Below are 12971 nucleotides of genomic sequence, written 5' to 3' on the forward strand. Positions count from 1 at the left end.
GGCTTTTAGAGGGGCTGGAACAAAGGGCTGTCAGGGTGGAAGAGTGCATCCAGGTTGAGCAATTCATCAGTTAGTTAAAGTGAGAATATTGCAACGGCTTTGTCCTTCAAACTGAACGACACATATTAATGTTTTCTGATCTGTTGCCCGATCATTTGTCAGTGTCTCCTAGAACCCCTACCTATGAATATTACAAAAATTATTCATATGACAAGGTACATTTATTTATCATTGAAAAACACGGTTATATAACCGAATGCAAGTTGCAGTCTCTTTATAGTGGAGTACAGAGGACAAATTGAGGAGTCTCACAGCCTGAGGAAAGAAGCTGCTCTGTAGTCTGATGATACAGCAGCGGATACTTCTGTACCTCTTGGCAGACGGTAGCAAGGTTAACATGCTGTGGTTGGGGTGGGTGCTGTCTGTTAGACTGTTAGACTAAACAGGCCATGAGCAGCTGCTGTGAGACTCTATGAGTCCGCTGCCACAGCCATTTGTAAAAGTTTATGTTTGGTACGATTGTACCAAAATAAAAAATAGAAAAATACAGTGTAAACTCCTGTGAATGAGACGTCTTCATCTGCATACATTTGAAAATATTTCACAGACACAAGGGATGGGCTGCTGATTAGAAGTGTCATCACATAAGTTAGCCCGATCATTTGTCAGTGGCCGACACTTTGTCAGCATTGGCCTTGCAAGGTTCAGGATTATTTAAAACAGTAGACGTCGTGTTGAGCCATTTTTAACCCGTGAAATACCTTTTTTTATAAATTTGGTAAGAATGTCCATATTATTTCAATACAGCACAGTCCTATCATTTGGTTTAGAGCTCAAAAAACATGTTTAAGAAGCCCTATAAGATCTATAGATGTTAGTGCTTTTGTTGCTAGTAGTAGTATTAAGTTAGGGATAATGCCCGACAAGGATTTGTTATGCTAATAATGTCATAATTCACATGTAGAAGTTATAATGAGTCATTTTAGGTCTTTGAACGAAAACATTTCAATATTTTTTCTCCTGAGGACAGTCTCTGCTTTTCTATATAGCTTATATTGCTGCAGAAGAAAGAAATATGGTTTACCATAGTCCATAAATGTTTTTTCATTGATGTTAAGTGTTTGCCTAAAAACAAAAAAAACCTACAAAATTAAATTAAAATGTGCGTTAAAAATGAATAAACGTATTTTTATTCACAAGGAACTATTTTGCTGCTGGTCACCAGCCACATGCAGGAAATCACAAAGTATCTGCTCATTAAATGGATGACTTGGATATTTTTAGTCTGTAACATGTTGTTATGAATAAATTATCCTATTCCAGAGTGGTTACAGAGTGAGTATGTTCAGTCAAACCATTTCCTCTTGAACACATATAAAAGCATGACAGTGTTGTTGAGAGCACAGAGGCACTGTAAAGGTCACATCAGTTCAACACAAACACAATCTACAATTCCATCATCAACTGCCATTTATTAGTATCAAACCACTGCTACAAAATTACATCAAACATGATGAAAATGGACTTGCATACGTGCTATACACAATGTAAGCTTTAAAGTAATTAAAGTACATGGATTTTCTTATATCTGGACAAATATCAATATATATGTATATATATTATATATAGATATATCAATGCCACTTAAAGCCATATATATCATTCCAGTGATCTAGAGCCTATAAATGTACAACTATATCCCTGGTGGCTAAAGGACCATCATACACATTTGAGTAAACATTTCTGTTCCAGACTTCTCATCACATAATTTTTCAGCATGATGATTTGAAGATTTAAATAAAACAAACATTAAAAAAGAGAAATAAAAGCCCACATAGAAGAAATTTAGGATGTCTCTGTCAACCTCATAATGTTCCGTTCCCATTTTTTGTAAAAAGAACAGAAACGGCGTACGCAATTATATTCAATTTAGAGAAACAAACAGAAGCAATGCCGCACCTCATACCTTTAACTCTACTAGAGGTCACTCCATTTAAACAAAGACAACACTGAGGACACATACGATGAACTGGTGCTACAAAGAACTGATTTGCTGTGTCATTCAGTGTATATAAAACAATGTGTAATCTGCCTTTTGAGGCATGAAAACAAATAAAATAGGATTACATTTACTGTCAGTCAAATGGTGACATTCTCTCTATGGCAAACTGTTCGATCCTTCAAGAAAACTGACAATTGCCCGGGAGCTTTACGTGAAAACGCTTCGCAGTGTGTGATTCAGTCATCGGCGTCATGGAGAGACCTGGCTTAGATAGCTTGCTTTAAAACCCAGGCATTATCTCAGGCTCTGCATCATTGCCTGGCAACTTATTTTCCAGTTCAGTGGAAATAATGAGGGACAGGTTGACAAATACTTGATGCAACCTCTTTTTAAAATAGCACGTCCCCCCTACATTGGCAGCTGCCACAATATCAGAGGGATTTCAAAGAAAATGGAGAGTCACACCAGTCAGAAATTACTCACTGTTTTTGTACCAATTTAAATGTTTCAGAGAAAAGAAAGAGGCCTGTTTAAAAAACCTGAGCATTTTTATGCCATTTACAACTGAATGAAGCTTGCCCAGAGACTGGTTATTAGAGAAATAATTTTCTTGTTTCTTTTTCTGCCTTCGTTTAACAGTAGGGGTAGTTTTTGACTGCTGTGCAACAAACCTATCTACCATACTGAATGCTAGCACTCAAGAAACAGAGGTTTTTTTGATACGACAACTCAGTATGCTGCTCAGGGAAGTCGGATGGCGACTGCAGGAGGCAGCAGATCCAGTGTGTAGTATGACACAATCTCCCAGTTAAAACTGACAAAGGCACAGGAAGAGTTTCATTAACCGCAGGGTCAGGAGGAATCCCTCTCTCACAACTCCTTCACTCTCCTCTCTGTTCATGCTGGCCACAGACGCCTTTGTTGAAGAGCCAAACAACATTTTGACACAACGCTAATAATTTCCATAACCTACAGTATATACTGCCTTAATTTTGCTGCAGGATAACGCTGTTTTACATATGTTAATTTGCAGAATGAAAACTGCAAACATCCGGCATTGAGCGGTCACATGACAATACACTAAAGCATTGTGTGCTGAAAACATACGCTGACAGGTTGAATATTTGTATTAGCTGCAACACAAAATGACTCCTTGTCAGTATTTATTCATGTTTGTCTTTTAAGACTGTAAATGCCACTTGCAATATATTGCCTCACCTCCCTACGTCAGCTTTCATTGGCAACACCGTATCTGAGTTTGTCACAATGTTTCCTACAGTGACAACCAAAGTCACACATCATCTGCAAAATATTTCTTGTTGTTTGTTTAAACTTAGTTTTTTTTTTTTTTTAACTGCAGCAGGAACATTTTAGATAGAATCAGATACAGTATGTCAATCACAGAAAATATTAATGAACGTCCCTGTCGAACACAGCCCTGCCCGTGTTACAGAATGAAACCAAACAGTTTGTCTATACAGTTTGACCTGAAAATATCTAGGATGAAGATGATTCGAACCCTGCTCCTGTTTCCCTGGAAGATAAATACACACAATTACACTGAACTTTAACTATGTATTAATCATAATTATTTATAATTATGATGACACTTCACTATGTTTCATTCATTTTTTAAATTTGTATTCTATGCTACTTGTGGGTTACATGTGTCAGAATAACTATTAAACTTAATTATCTTTCAGAAACCACTCTTCTTCAAACAAGCACAAACACATAGTCATGTTATTATATGATATCTGCAACCAATGTGGAATGCTTGTGGAGTGAGGGATTGATGGTTTGGTTGATGTTATAAATGGCCAATGTAATCAAAACGGTAAAGTGAGCAATAATTTTTTATTATTGAACAGCTAAAATATTTGTTGTGGCAATAATGCTCTAAATAAGGGTTATGATTGATAAAATACTTTAAAGGCACATTCAGTACAGTACTTGTCCTCCTCCAAGAGTTTAAACACCTTGTTGTTTCCAAACTTTTGTCATAAATGTATTCAAACAGAACAGTATGATTCAGATACATCGGGGTGAGAGGAGGAGGATGCTTTGAAATGGGTAATTTAAAAATTCAGGGTGGGGATAGTGGGGCCGTAATAATACGCACTGGCATGAATATTTAAAATCCTCTTATCTTAAATTCAAAAGTGGAGAGATTTTTTTCCCTCCGCTGTCAGCTGGGAGCGAGGTGAGGCAGTGATCTCTGCAGGTGGGTGGCGTGGCCTCTTTTCAGCTTATACATCAACAAGACTTTTTCAACTGAACTTTTATGAGGTAGGTCACACAACCATGGATGTGTTAGTCAAGAGTGTATTCAGGTCATAGGATACTTGAAAGCCTTGTGCTGTTGAGGGGGAAAAAAAGGTAGCAGTGATTTATGTTTGTAAATATCGCCAGATCATATATACTGAGCGACAAACTCCAGTCAATGATGATGATGCAGTGCAAACTGTGGTTAATCCTATGTACTGTGGCATCTGGCCATCTGGGCTCAGGAGGATTTATACAGTGTTTGAGGGCAGAGGGGAGGGGATCAAATATGCATGATACTGCAAAATTAAGATGATTCAATAACTGAAGCTACACTGTACGAGCAGAGAATAGTCCCAGCAGTGTTTGAGCCAGTATTGTCCAGTATGGGGTTCAAATGGACCCAGTAGTACTTCTACAGGGGCAATAAACGTTGTGAGCGCTCAAACATAATACTAACATGATATGAGAATTTATTTTAGACATATACCTTTGTTTCGTTTGTGATTGTTCTTAACAAAAGATATATTTTAAATTATAAAATATTGTGAAGCAAATAGAGCGATCGAGTTCCCTCCTTTGTCTCACCAGGGTTTAACTGTGCCACTAGCAATTACATTTCAATCAGTATTTTAATTCAAGTTCACTTCAAAGAACTATAATACATCTGTATGTAGAAAACCAGACCAGCTTACAGTAGCTCACATGTTTTTCATTCTTTTAATCATGACATAAAAATAAAAATCTGGTGACAATTAAAGCTGAAGGTATATAATTTAAACTGGTCCTAAATTGATCCAATTGTAATGTTAGCCAACGTGCTGTCAACCAACGTAAAATTGTTTATAGACCAAGAGAAACATTAGGTAGCTGTTTTCCTCCTAACACTTTATCTGGATAGTCCACCTATAGATACACTATGGAGTATTTGTAACATTTCAATATCTAATTAGTTGAGATCCAACAACCGTTTTCTGACATTACACAACTGTGGTTAAGGTTTGGTTATTTTTAGGCATAAAAAACATATTGGTTAGGGTATGCTCATGAATTGTCACATACACTATAAATAATTTATCATCTAGAGTCAAATGTTACACATACTCTATAAACTATATATGGGTGGACAACCTAAATAAAGTGTTAAATTCTTACTAAGTTTTAAAAAATGATCTAAATGGTACTGACTCTCTTCTCCAACAAACCATCTTTGGCAGATCAAACAGGCACCAGCTTGCATTCTTACCAGGTAACAGCCAACAGTTTCCTTCTGAGTTTAGCTAACTCACAATATAAATATTGATACAGCTTATAGAGAAAAGGGTGCAGGGGTAGGGGTAATGCAGTGACGGAGCACTTTATGTTTTAAGAACATATCGTAATCTGGCTCAAACCCTGTCCCAGTGATAATGACAACCCCTTTGCTCATTAACTCAGATATGGGTTTATATTGTAACATGAAGACTTTTATTGCAAATAATAGTTGTTCGATAAAAGGGACTTGTTAATACCATTATTCAAAAGAATCAACATCCAGTACATTTCATATGGAATACTAGCATGGTCTTAACTGCTTAGACAAGCAACCAACATAACTCCAGACTGTCACCAATGTGCCACAATAATCATTATGACTCTGAATAGCAGTTGTTTTAGTTTATCAGCGAAGTTGATTCAAATAAATCACAAACAATCATAGCCTGGTGGTCTGTAGGAGGTATGTATTTTTAGACCAGGTTTAAGAACCAACTGTGTTGAAAAGCTGGTTCCATTCATAAAAAGTATGAATATCTGTAAAATGGCCACCTCAAAAAACACAGGTTAACTTTGACATGCAGCACAACCATACTCTCTGCACATCGTCAAACACGCAAGTGTGTGAAAACTATGACTACACACTGGCTCTAAAGACCAAAAGGTATCCTATTTTCTCCAAATATACACACATTGATTCTGTTCTATAATACTGTTATATTGGTTCACACCCTCTCACTTTCAAAAAGTAGGTAATTTGATTGCAAACATTGTTCTTTTTAATGTACTCGTCTGACAAAAAATCAACAACAGTTATGGCATCTAAATGAACCCGACAACATTATAAACTATGCCATACTGTGCCTCATTCAAATAAATGTCACATATCCAGTTTTACAGTTTCAAATCTATTTTTTATACATTGTTTTCATAAAGGAAGAGAATAAATATATTTCTGACCCATTTTCATTATACCTTAACATTTAAACAAGATCATATGGTGCAGTATTTTCATAATTTGTAAAACAAGCTGATAACAATTTCAGTACAAACAATAAAATAAAAGAAAATGTTTAGCAGACCTTAAAACAAATCATCACAAAACGTTAAAGTAATAACAGTGTTTGTGCTTTAAGTCTTTTAACTGCGATGGCTATTTCTCTATAGGTTTGCAGTTACAAGTTCATGTGAAAATACTGTGTGAACTTGGGTACTATTAGTCCCTCGATCGTGGGCCAAAATATAACACAATCCAAATCCAAAGCAAGACTTGCAAACATGTCAACCTGCACGACAAATACTGCATTTTTATCAGATGCATCTGGCTTATTTGAAAATACCTGCGAGAGCCATAAGTTGAGAATTGTTTGTCTTTACTGAATAGAATGCCTAATTTGAAAGATAAGTCAGCTATTGGTTAATGAACATTCAATAATCAGTAATATGTCAAACAAATGAGTTGTATTTTATTCTGGAAGTGTCCTTTTAAAGGAGGTTCATTTAATGTCTATGGTACTATTAAGGCATTACAGTACAGTATCTCTGTTTACACCATGGATTGAAGATAGTTAAGGATGAATATGCCCTGTCTTGTCATAAAGTAAACCGTTACAATAATGTTGTTTTTGAGCCTTGATATGGTTGATTTCAGTGAACAAAAAGCCACATTTTCTTCTATTAAACGACCTCATGGTTTAATTTGTTCTCAACCCTGCCGGATGTTCACTGGCGCCGTGGACACTGTTTGAGTGTTTAATAAAACGGACACTCATCTTGGAGGAGCTCTTAGCACCTTAGACCATGTTTGTAGTGATGAGCATGTTCAGAAACTTTATTTTGTGTTCTGTTTCTCATAATTAACTTGAGAAGCACTCACAAAGCAGGTTTCATTATTAGTACCTTTTTTGTACTTTACCAATTATGTTTCGCCGGAAATCTTAAGTTACATGGCGTGAATTTCCGTTACTTGTTAACTGGTACAATTAAATAAATATATTTACTGTAACAGTGATTGTAATATATTTAAGTATTGAACTATCTGTAAAGAAAGATAGCTGCTGCTTTGCCAGAATCCATTATCTAAGTATCTTCAAAAACTTCAAGCGACCTACGGTGTGCAGCTGTGGGTTTTCAGCCAGTAGATGATCAATAGGTACACAGCAAATTCAGAGACAAAACCCTCTGCTCAGACGCCCACTGAAGTGGCATGTTTCAAAGAACTGCATCTTTAAGAGAAAAGCTTAAAACAGTTGAACTCGCTTTTTCTCCCCAACAGCAACAGTTTGTTGCAACATTCACAAATATGTGGACTCACTGAAAAAAAAAAGTATGCAGTATATACTGTAGTATTTATATTTTCAAGAAAAATGTAAACATAGGGCAGCGATGTTCCTCCCTTCATACTGTACAAAGTCATGAACTGTGTTAATGTTCTTGGTCGAATGAGAAAAGCTGGTCCCACTTCAAAATAAAAGCCTACACTATATTAAAATATAAAGATACAATACAGTATACCTTGCTACTTTGACGGCTGCCTGATCAAATCTGTTAGGCAGGCATAGTAACTGAAGGACCCATTTCAGAATACAACAAAGCACACCTTCAACACTGTTCATCCATCTATTGAGTAATCATGACAATACAGGTCCTGAAAAAGCCCTGCCTATTTTGTTCTTTTGTTTTTTTTCGGTTTTTCTGTATTTTTTTTTTTTTAGCACACTCCATAATCTGAATTTGTATTGTTAGGAATCTAAATGTCTTTCCTTTGTTCAACAACCCATAATACATTCAATACAACATTGGTATGGTAATTCTGTGTACTGAGAGACTTGGCACAATTGCGTCTTTTTAGCCATGTACAAAAACGGATGGAAATGTCAATTTTGCTCCATCGCCTCCCAGAGAAAGAGGCATGAAAGTAACTCATTTGGGAAGTTTAGGGGCTTTTGATATGAGTGGAGGTGGAGTGGGGCTGGGGCTGAGCACTGATTCACAAGGTGGTCAATCAATCATAAAAGAAGATAGGAAATAATAATAATAAAAAAAACATCATAGTATTTACATGACAGAAATTTCACCAAAAAGCAAAGAAAAAAATAAAATTCCCCACACAAAGTAACGCTGATTATTTTCCCCTTACGGCTTTTCAACAAACTGTACCAGATTGGATTCCAGCCATCAGCAATGTCAAAAAGGATTCATAAATGCTCTCGACAGTCATTGTGTCTGGGCTGGCCTCTGCTAGTACACGCTGATGAAGGAGGAGAGAGCCAGGACCAGGTATCGGCAGGCCAGCGGGACGTATGCGCTTCCTGTGCTCCCATAGGGTGCAGTGTTGGGCGCTGTGGGCAGGAAACAAGAGAAGCTCTGATTAGTTGTGATTGCACTTTCACTCTGCAGCACCCAGCATTTGAAAACCCACAGTCAGCTTGGTATGGTGCTTCTAAATGAGACTGTAAAAACTGTAATTACTGTACCACTGCTGCTGTTTTGAGTTGGTTTCTCCATTTGTAAGAGAAACTCATACTTCACAACTCTGTTGCTGCTCTGTATTCAGAACAGTGGTGGAAGTTTTCAGATCCTGTACTTCATGTTTAAAGATACCAACGCCACCATATAAAATTACTCAACTGCATAACCATTTCAGTTCTCAGTGCTTGTGTATATTAGCAAATATCAAAATTAAAGTTCTCATTGAGCAGAAACTTGGCCCCTGTGACTGATATATTATTATATTTCACAATGTTAGCTTGTCAACACTGATGTTATAAAATGTGAGCAGCATATTACTGTTGTAGCTGGTTGAGGTGGAGCTAGTTTTAACTACTTTATACACAGTTAGTAGTTGGTTTAATCCAGTGGTTCCCGACCTGGTGGTCAGGTCCCTCCAAATGATCACAAGATAAGTCTGAGGCTTAATGAGATAATTAATCAAGTCAAGTCAACTGGGGAACATTCTCTATTTTTTGGTTTTCACCACTGAACCGTTATTTAAATGAAACCATTGTAGTTTCAGAGAGGAAATCAGCCTTTGGTGGAACTGCTAACAATTCATAAACAGCTGATAACTTTTTTGTAATCACACACAAGCCAAAGATATTGGGAACCACTGGTTTAATCTTTAAATATTGTATATACAATAGTCAAATAGAACAATAATGAATCTGATATGTTTTTTATGAAAAAAAACCAAACAAACATAAATTAAACACATTAAAAAGGCATCTACTGCTTCTACCTCATTAGAAATTCCAGAATATATGAATATGCAAACTTCACTGCAGCAATTAGCACTTCAACACATAAACATACAAATACATAAATAAATAACTGGTAAGGTGCTTGAACTCAACTTCACTAGAAATCTTTCGAGAACCTTTAATGACCACAAAGGTAAAAACATGACTCTCAGATAAACTTTCTCAGATGCTCTTAAATAATACATCTGCTTAAAATGTAAAGCTCTTTGAATATCAACATGTAAATTGTCCTACATAATTCCTTTAGTCAAAAGTCAGTAATCCATGTTGGCAAATGGTTCAGGTTCCTCAACAGAAAATCCAATTTTTGACATATTTTCACACTGCACCACTAACTTTAATCTTAATGCTAACTGAAAACAACACACACTGTCACAGGGGGTGGAGATGTGTTAACAGTCTGAGTTTGACAGGCAGCATCTCTATTTGTTTAAAATCTGTGGAATATCTGCAGAGGTGTCGTCGGGATTCGATGGGCCTGCTGATCTTAGAGATACTGAGGCTTACTTTACAGCTCCCTCACTATCCTCTGCTGTAAGGGTGGGACAACTTATCCGGTTATGACTCTTATTGATCCATAGATGTTTTTGACTTCACATAACTCCACACAGCTTTTAGAGTGTCTGATTAAATAGAAAATCGTGTGGGGTGAGCAGGGCACCTTTAATCTGAAAAGTAACTTGAATAGTAAGCAACTAAAAGTGAAGCAAAGGAACGATTATTTCTTCTGAAATGTAGAAGTAAAAGGTGCCTCAAAAGTGTATGTAATTGTGCAGTGCTTCATTAAACACCCGTCTTACTTATTCTAAATTATTCCAAAATACTTTTCATTTTCTAGTTGGGTGTCAAAACACGTATTCCCCCTTTCCTCTCTTTCATATTAGTGGTACAAAATAAGCCATCAGTGGTGAAGAGGAGAATAGATGAGGGCTACACAAGGTCTTTTCTTCACTTTCCTATCGAAGGCGGCTTTGTTTTGTGCTGTTTGTGTTTCTCTGACCAGCAGACAGCCACAGTAATATGAACAGGTCTCTCTGGAGAGCTACGTCAGGCGGGCAGAGAGGGAGAGGGCAGCCTTTCATTTGGAGGGGCTACTCTGGCTCCTCAACACAGACACACTCTTTTAGCTTGTAGCTCAATAAAGCACACCACGCAGGTTACAAAACATGCTCTGCCTCAGCACACACACACACACCCACACATATACCTTCATGTACAGGTCACGTGCATGCTTGCACACACACACACACACACACACACACACACACACACACACACACACAAAACGTGCACGCACACACTCAGCGCAGCAAGGCAGTGCAAACAGGCTCTGCTCTACCAAGGGAAATCATGTGGTGCACAGCCCATATCAGCAGGGTGCCTCTATTTACACGGCCATGTAATTAGTTCGCAATGTAACTCCTATGATGCGGACCTCACGTTGCACAAACACACCGAGCAAAGTGAACATGTACATAACCACGCACACATACTGTACACACACACACACACACACACACACACACACACACACACACACACACAAATGCAATCATGAACATATAAAGTGCTTTTGATTATGTGTTTCTGAGGTTAGAAACAACTCTTATGGTTGCACATTTTGCAGAAGAGGATTGTTATCCCACTGTGCTGTTGTTATTGTGAGCTGTGTATTTATTCAATAAGAACCAGAGCTGGTTGTCATTAGAGCACATGGCTGTTGGTGTGTTAAAATAAATACAATGGTGCAGAGATTGATCTTTTTTACCAACATAATAGCTTGTTGGTGACAATTTTCAGAGGAGATGCCACAGAGGGAGACAGAAAAAAGACACACATCCCATTATCACCTGACACAGCACTGCTTTTACCTGATATTTTCAAGCATTATTTGTCGGCACAGAAGTTGTTTACCTATTAGAGTGAAAACTATAGCTCCACTGACAGATGGAAAAAGGGGGAAAAAAAGGGAAAAGTAGTGAATAGAGGAGCACAAATGGGTGCAAATTTTGATGATGTGTGTGTTAGATGCATGGCTGGCCTGTGTGAACTGCAGCCCCCCCTCCCCTCTTCTTTCTCCTTTCTATCTTTGTCTCCGCTTTCTACCTCATTCTTTTTCTTTGTATCCCTCCCCTCTCTCTTTCTCTCTCTCTTCCTCTCTCTCTTCTTCTATCCAAAGTACAGGATAATGACACAGTTTTCCTGGGCTGCGAGAGCGAGCCGAGAAATGGTAACCATAGCAACAGCTCCTGTCCTGCTCAGCCGGCCCACTGTTGCCGGAGCCTGAGTGCGCTCCATTGTGCTAGCCACGCTAGCAAAAATCATTTGGGGTGTGTGTGTGCGTCTTTGTGCGTGTATGTTTGTGGTGGTGGGTGGGGAATAGGCAGATGTCACTATTTTCCTTCTTTGGTTTCTCATCTGATGAGTGTCAGTGTAGTCTTTGGCTCAGTAAATGCTGCAGTAATCACATTAATATCTTGTACACAACTGCTTTTCATGCAGCAGTTCAGGGAGCTCGCAAGGTAATTACTGGATCTCTGCTATGACTAATGTCGACTGGGCTGGAGAGCGTGACAATAAACCCCTCAGTGCTTCCGGAGGGGAAGAGTTGGAGGATAGTCAGTGTTACTGGGTTCCTGCCTCTTCACAGTGTTTGATTTTGGGCCTTGTTTAATATCTTCTTGTGTCACTACAAAAAGCAGGGGCCTCCATTGTTTTGACTGTGTGGGTTGTAACTTGCCATTTTAATTAACTCCCCAACCAGGAACTGCCTGCAACACCATTACTCTGCTTATTAACATGAAGGGAATAGAAGGGGAAAGAGACAGAGACAGACAGAGAGCGAGCGCCAAAAAAAGACAGATATGGGGGAGAAGAAGGGGAATCAAAGGAAGAGAGAGCTGGGAAAAAAGACAGTGATTGAAAGGGGTGCGAGTGCGAGGCTGCAGTAGCAGCAGCGGACAGGAGGGAGAAGTGAAGAAGAAGAGGGGGGGCTCTGACTGAGCTGTACCTCTTTGGGGTTTGAATTTAATTGCCATGTACATCAGCATCGAGCTACAATGAATTACCAGAATCCCAGACAATATATCATAGAGAAACCAACAGTGTCAAGATGCGCAAACGCTGGCAAGACAAGCAGCGCTCCAAAGGGAGAAGAGCGGAAGGAGATAAGTGGAGATGAAAGTGATACG

General features: G+C 38.2%; 1 protein-coding gene across 2 annotated transcripts in view; it reads right to left on the reverse strand.

Moving 5' to 3' along the window:
• Positions 1–1447: 1447 nt before the first annotated feature.
• negr1 (neuronal growth regulator 1) overlaps positions 1448–12971 on the reverse strand; it is a 139843-nt gene continuing 128319 nt past the window's right edge. For both annotated transcript variants that reach the window (XM_051377708.1, XM_051377709.1), the window contains one exon: positions 1448–8862. In XM_051377708.1, the coding sequence (XP_051233668.1) occupies positions 8762–8862 (101 nt within the window). In that variant the 3' untranslated portion in view covers positions 1448–8761. The remainder of the gene's footprint in view (positions 8863–12971) is intronic.

This window comes from Dicentrarchus labrax, unplaced genomic scaffold, assembly GCF_905237075.1.
Source record: "Dicentrarchus labrax unplaced genomic scaffold, dlabrax2021, whole genome shotgun sequence".
Lineage (NCBI taxonomy): Eukaryota > Metazoa > Chordata > Actinopteri > Moronidae > Dicentrarchus > Dicentrarchus labrax.